Source organism: Papaver somniferum, chromosome 8, assembly GCF_003573695.1.
Source record: "Papaver somniferum cultivar HN1 chromosome 8, ASM357369v1, whole genome shotgun sequence".
Taxonomy (NCBI): Eukaryota; Viridiplantae; Streptophyta; class Magnoliopsida; order Ranunculales; family Papaveraceae; genus Papaver; species Papaver somniferum.
Window position 1 is genome coordinate 106,029,980 of NC_039365.1, and position 6,629 is coordinate 106,036,608.

Below are 6,629 nucleotides of genomic sequence, written 5' to 3' on the forward strand. Positions count from 1 at the left end.
TCTGAATAGCATTTTACGCTAGTCAGATTAACACTCAAATGGATTTCACGGGACCTTCTACAAAACCATGGAACACTGCTTGGAATTTTCATGAAAAACACCAATTTGGAAGCCACTAGACTTGACATTTCATGGTTTTTCCACACTTGGAATAGCTTGGATTCCACCATAAGACTTGCTCTTATCTAACCCGATGGACAAACAACTTGAAACATTTAACCACATATAGGTTGGAACAGACAAAAACGGGTCTTTCAGGGAGGGTATATACAGAGAGTGGGAAAGTTTTTTCTGGAGAAATTTGGTCGAATTAGGAGCTTTGTTTGTGAGTTTAGGGACCGCTTTGGTAAGAAGGATATCCCCATCCTAGCCAGAGCCTCAGCATTTCAGTTTATATTGAAGTATCCAGAGTAGGCTAAATATGCAACTAAAACTTTGCAAGTACGAGCATGATTGGCAGGCAGCAAACTAATTATTTTCCGTCTACGCTACAAGGAGTTAGAGACAGTCATCTCAGCCTTCTTGGCATGCAACTTTTTGAAATCCCGTTTGTATTAATAACAAGAGTATGCATCTGGAGCAGAGAATACAGGGTAGAGTTGCAATGATCACCAGTAAGTTCAGCCTACAAGGAGATCTTAGTGCTTACATACGCCTGTTATAGTGAATCTAAGCATCTTTGCTCCTTGACTTTCACTGTCTAAAAGAATGCCGATGCTCTTATATATATCTCTATAAAGTAAACAAAAACAAGTACACAGATTATATACCTACGATGCAAACCCTCATCTCTTCTCGTTAAATAGACATTCATGAAAGTGGACCTCCATACATTGAAGAACTGTCAGAATCTCCAGAAGAGAACGCTAATATTGGACGAACCCTCCATACATTAGGTGGAAGGGACCAAACATATGGACCTCTACCTGGCGTAAATTAGTGCTTCATTAGGTGGAAGGGACCAAACATATCGCTGCAACAAATTAGAGTGGCAAAATGGATGTAATAAAAATCTAAAGATAAACGAACACCATGGTCTTTGAGAAAGAAAATACATCAACAGAAAAGGAGAAAAGAGTGCATGAATGCTGCATTTGGTATTCCATAAATACTTGCATGATGCAGATGCCAGAAATGGCCAGAATCTTAAGAAAATATTTGTAGCACCATAAATTGTAATTTAAACACCTATAAGGAGGCAAAAGCTCTATTGGTTTATACATCCTCTGGAAACCGTGCGGATGTTCACATCCTTTCTGGCTCTTACTTGTTGAACTAAAAACAAACTACATTAATATCTAACTTTCATCCCCTCTAATGTTAGGCCTTTCAAAACTTAGCATCATCCAAATATTCATAGGAAACCAAGCACGGACGAAGTTTATGGAAGCTTACCTGCCAAGCGGTAACAACTCTAGGTGGTGGTGGAGGAAAAATTGGCTCTTCAGGTTTCTGTTTAGTCTTAACCCTCCTTCTCCTCCTCCTCCGTCGGGAAGCTCTGGGTTTCCCTTCCTCGACCGCTTTTGTCGTGTTCGTTAAACTACTAACACCAACAGGTTGAAATAACTCAACCCGCTCAACGGGAAGATTACTCTGAACACTTGTAGTATTATTCGAGGCTTCATAAGATGAAATTGTTGCTGGAGGTACGAGAAACCAGACAGGATATGGAAGTATAATTATCTGTAAGACAGCCGCTGCTGTCGTCATGATGGCTACAAAGAATATTAACTTTCTCCAGTCGATTCTGTTCCCCAACCATTGCCGCCTTAGTTCTTTCACCAGAGCACCATAAATTATCTGAAGTAAGTTTCCCATCTCATAATCCAAATATTACGCTACCTGTTTCTACTACAACATTGCAATTCGAAACAATATTTTGAATGTGTTTGTTCATAATGTAAATAACCCTTAATCAATTATCATTTTATGCGTCTAACATTAAAAAATCTGATAATAAATACGATCAAACATATGTTTCCAAGGCATACACATCAACCCACGAAGAAATTACAGATACATATAGCTCAGAAATGTTTGCAAAGCTATTAGAAAATATGAAATCCGGGCAAATATTAACCAGTTACCTCTTCGCTTTCTTAATTTCGCCTTTTGGATAGCAAGCGACTTAGGCATTCCTCCTATCAATGGGAGCAATCAATCCAATCGAGATATCAATGAAATATGCATTCTTATGACAACTTCAATGGTTCACAAATGAAATCCCTAATGATAAGGCTTATTTCGCCATGTATGGACTCGATATCAGAACACGAAAGGAACCTAAATCTTATACCTCGAACTTCCATTATCTGCAACAAAATAAGTATAAAAACATGCAGAGCTAATTTCCTCGGACTTTCAGAATGGGAAACCTCGGCAAAATTGCAATCGACATATCAAAAAGAGAGTGAAAATTTGAGAGAAATGAGGAGTTTTGAGAGGTAAATGTTGTTTGGGAGAAAGTTATGTAGACCCTTTGAGGTAAATGTGGAAAAACCGTTGGAGAGTATAAAATCAATGAAGAATATTTTATTTGTACCTGTCGCATAAAATATGACAGGGATGTCTGTGGAATTAACCAGCAGAGTTAAAATAGAAAGACCAGAGACTAGTGCATGAAGTTGCTTGTTACAGATCAATGATATTGACAAATGAAAATCTGCTCTTTGGTTATCCACACATGAACAATTAGTCCACGAACCCAAATTGAGATGAGATTTCGATCCATGTAGGTTAGTTAGCACAGCCCCAGAAGATAAGTGACTTCAAATAGGAACAAGCAAGAGTAAATAAACAATAGGTATAAAATATCGAAATTGTACTAGCCATCAAAACATGACTTCAGGTCACCATCCAACATGATGAGTTATCAAAACAGAGGTTTACCTGTCAGTAAAAACCAAAAACTATGCACAAAAGATTGTTTCTTTTCTTTCATGAGAAGTGAAATAAAAACCCCAACTGTGCAGGAGTGTTTGTAACCTTTTGTTCTAATTACAAAATCTACTTTCTACTGTAATATCACCTAATTATTGGAACCTATTCCACTGCAATGTCAACGAATGATCGATCAAGTCCTTTGAGCGCGAGTGATGACCACAACCATGAGGACCATGACCGAGAGGAACAAAGATGACCTCAGAGTATCTTCAAACATATCATTGGCTACTTCTGTTTCCTTCTCTTGAGGTTGAAATATCGCACTTAAAAGTGATGTTATTTTCTCAACAAATTCTATAAATTTCCCTTTTGTTTCCTCCAACATCCACTTCAACATGTTCTTAGGTTCATCCAAAGGCAAGCCTTCCTCAGAACTGCGCAGCTCCTCACCACTTGCAGCTGCATCAGCCATGACATTTTTTGTTCGTAAAATATACAAGTAGGAGTACATGATCAACTCAAAAAACAATAACAAAACCAACTACATAAATGGGTCTGTCCTTGGAAAGAATGAAGGCATTAAAAACACTAAACAGTAAATCAGTAAACAAACATGAAGTTTACGATGTGTGAGTAAAAGGATTAGATCCCATGCTGATAGTCTACAGTAGTAATAGGCAAAACAGCATACATTCAAAAAAAAAATGTTAGCAGATCCAGAGAGAATTGGTAAAAGAGTAAATCGCCATGGTTATCAAGAAATTCATATAATCAAGCAGAACAAAAGTAATACGAAAAATTAAATTGGAAGAACCAAGCTAAAGAATTTTGTACAAACCTGATTGAAAGGACTCTCTAAGCTCCTGAACAGCTTCATTATTTAAAACAGCATCCCATAGAGCTTTATCGGTAGATAAAGAAACTACCATTCTCTACATACAATTAGAACCCATCAATGCACGAAAGGAATTATGTATAGCCATCATAAATGGACCCCAACTTTAGACTTACCTATGGGTCAATGACATTTTAATTGGATCAATACGTCACTCAAATATTAAAGGAACAACCGAAGAAGAAAAGGAAAATATTATTTGGGAAAAGCTACCTGAACACTTGGATCTGTCTGCAATAAATGGAAAGCAGCGTAAACCCTTTCATATCCATGAGACCTCAATGTTCTTGGATTGTTAACATGTAAAGCAGGTTCGACCCAATCCTCATCCGATCCAGCCGAAGAAAATCTACGCATATCAAAAAAGTTAAAACTCATTTATCTATACAGTAAACAAACTCATCAGTCCTAGGGTAAACAAAAATCATTTTTAAACAGCTCCAGAGTAATTTCCTGACTTCAATTCCTAATCAATTTTTTGTATGACTTCAAATAGTGGCACATTCCGATAATCCCTTTTGATTCAGTAAACAAAACCAGAAAAACAAGGCAATTGAATCAAAAATAGTATACTGAATGGTAAAATTTGAATGGCAAATAGTAATTAAACCCTAAAACCAAAATTAAATCCCTAAAACCAAAAATAAATGAGTTGCACTGATTTTTCAATTGATGAGGTCAGAGTTAAAACACTATAAATGGATTTTGCTTCTTACCCCACATACAAAAGAGAAAACAATTATTCTTACTTAAAGTAACACCAATAATCAATCTTAATATATACAAAAGAAGGTAGCCTAGTACTACTTATCACCAAAACAAAAAGATTACAATTGAAAGGGGCTTACTGTTGAAGACTAGAAACAGCATCTCTAACTTCATCCATAGAAGGAACAGCGCCAAAGATATCATAATATCCATTTGATAAAATCAAATCATCTTTGTTTCCCTCACCATCTTTGTTAACAGTTTCCCATTCCCATTCCCATTCATCAGCAGAATCATATAAATATGAACAAGATGATGAATATCTAGATGAAGAAGCATTAGAAACTGAAGCTGATGATGTTGGTGATGATAATAAAACTTGATTACTACTATTATTATTTACCGGTGAACCGCGAGTATGTGTTGATAGGGTTAATACATTGGTATTATAAGAGTTTGGTGTTGTGGGTTTTGTTGAGTTAGGTTTTTTTATGGTTACAGGATCTTGCAATCCTCCACCAACAGTTGCCCTAATCCTTACTGCTCTTAACATGCCGCCGCTTCCACTTGCGCCTCCTCCCATTCCACCATTTCCAAATGATCTCCACATGTTTCTCTCTTTTTCTCTGTGTTTCGGTGATTCACTTTTTAGAGAAAGAGAGGGTTAGGGGATGAGCCTTGCTGTTCAGGGTTTTACCACGAACAAAGTAAATATACATTTCTTGGGATATAGTTTACAGAATATGATAACAGACGCATATTCAAATTATAAGGGGCACACATTCACAAGCTTAACGTCATAGGGCTAGGTTTAGAATTTTGCGTTATTAAATTTGGATTTTGAAATCAATGTTTTCAAGCTTGGAGAGATTGTTAGGGATTTTTAAATGTTCATAATAATAAGTAGTAAAACATCGAGGTGACCAAATTTTTGATACAAAACCACTGGTCATACTATATTTTTTATAAGTAAAAGCTTTTTGGAAAAAAAAACACACAAAAATCCAATTCATAATGTGTAAATTTAGTTTTAAGTAATTTTCTAAATCCCAGTATTGACTTTCCGCATATATTATTTGTGTTTTAAAGGAAACTTCAGCATAAGAAATATTTAGAGAGTGAAAAGGAGATCTTCTCCAAAAAAAATCAGATTCGGAGAAAAAGAGATTCAGATTGAGATCTTCTCCCTATTATATCTTCGTGTTTTTCTTAGTTTCTAGTGTTTCAATTCAAACATTCAAAGATTCAAGATCTTCTCCTGTCGATTCATCATTCAGAGAATAATTTTAGGTTCAAATTGATTGAATAAGTGAAGTGAAGCTAGAAGTTTTTGAGATCTGGTATCACCTTTCAGTTTAATTGAAGAAGAGAAGAGAAATTACAGTTACAGTTTGTTCGAGATTTGGTTTCAATTCAATCGAGTTGAAATTATATGTCGGCTTGATTTATCAGTTGAAAGTGCATCTCAAATTGAAGAATCCATCTGGAGAATCCTTCGTATTGATGATCTTCATATTAAGTTATTTATAGTATTTGAATCATTCATCAAAGAGTCAATCGGATTTTTAGGTATTCAATTTTCTTTTCTATTGATATTTTGATTTGTTTTGTGAAATTTCGAGTTCCTTTTGATGATAAAACCTACATTTATGTTAATATGATTTTTGTGTTTTTGTTGATGTTCTTATGAAACCTATGATCTATTGGTATGAAATCTTTTTTTTCAGTTATTTGTTGTTGTTGATGTTCACATCCAGTGAAAAAAAATTGGTTTCATACTTTATCCTTTAGATTATGGAATCTGTTTTCGCCATTATATGTTACAAAGAGGATACATTATCATTGCATGTTAGTCTACTAGAATATGTTGTTGATTTGAAGACTAGAATATGTTCAAGTTGGTGTAAATTCTCTCCTCTTTCTATGGAAATTTTTCACATAGTTGGTGATCAGGAAAAGGTTATCCATTCTGATTTTGATCTTCCATCGGTGGCTCTATTTAGTTTATTAATAAGCTTCTACTTCTTGAGTTACATGTAAGGCACAGAGCGGACGGTGAGGTTTTCATCATTTTTTTCTGTTGGTTTTTCATCATTCTTTTTGTTGGTATCTCATCATTTTTTTTTGGTGAAACCTTTTTTCC

General features: G+C 35.3%; 2 protein-coding genes across 4 annotated transcripts; both read right to left on the minus strand.

Annotated features, from left to right (window-relative positions):
* Nucleotides 1–534: 534 nt before the first annotated feature.
* Nucleotides 535–2,730, minus strand: LOC113302462. 3 transcript variants are annotated; one of them, XM_026551373.1, is made up of 4 exons: nucleotides 2,297–2,730; nucleotides 2,088–2,141; nucleotides 1,396–1,775; nucleotides 535–926 (listed from the first exon to the last, which is right to left on the minus strand). In XM_026551373.1, exons 1-4 carry the CDS (start codon nucleotides 2,307–2,309, stop codon nucleotides 867–869), a joined length of 507 nt encoding a protein of 168 aa, XP_026407158.1. In that variant the 5' UTR covers nucleotides 2,310–2,730; the 3' UTR covers nucleotides 535–866. The 3 variants fall into 3 exon arrangements, with proteins under 3 accessions (XP_026407158.1, XP_026407159.1, XP_026407157.1); XM_026551374.1 differs by having other exon boundaries at nucleotides 535–973; XM_026551372.1 differs by lacking the exon at nucleotides 535–926 and having other exon boundaries at nucleotides 1,158–1,775.
* A 63-nt stretch (nucleotides 2,731–2,793) lies between these two features.
* LOC113302460 lies at nucleotides 2,794–5,160 on the minus strand. The gene is made up of 4 exons (XM_026551371.1): nucleotides 4,627–5,160; nucleotides 3,992–4,127; nucleotides 3,722–3,815; nucleotides 2,794–3,342 (listed from the first exon to the last, which is right to left on the minus strand). Exons 1-4 carry the CDS (start codon nucleotides 5,094–5,096, stop codon nucleotides 3,074–3,076), a joined length of 969 nt encoding a protein of 322 aa, XP_026407156.1. The 5' UTR covers nucleotides 5,097–5,160; the 3' UTR covers nucleotides 2,794–3,073.
* Nucleotides 5,161–6,629: the final 1,469 nt, after the last annotated feature.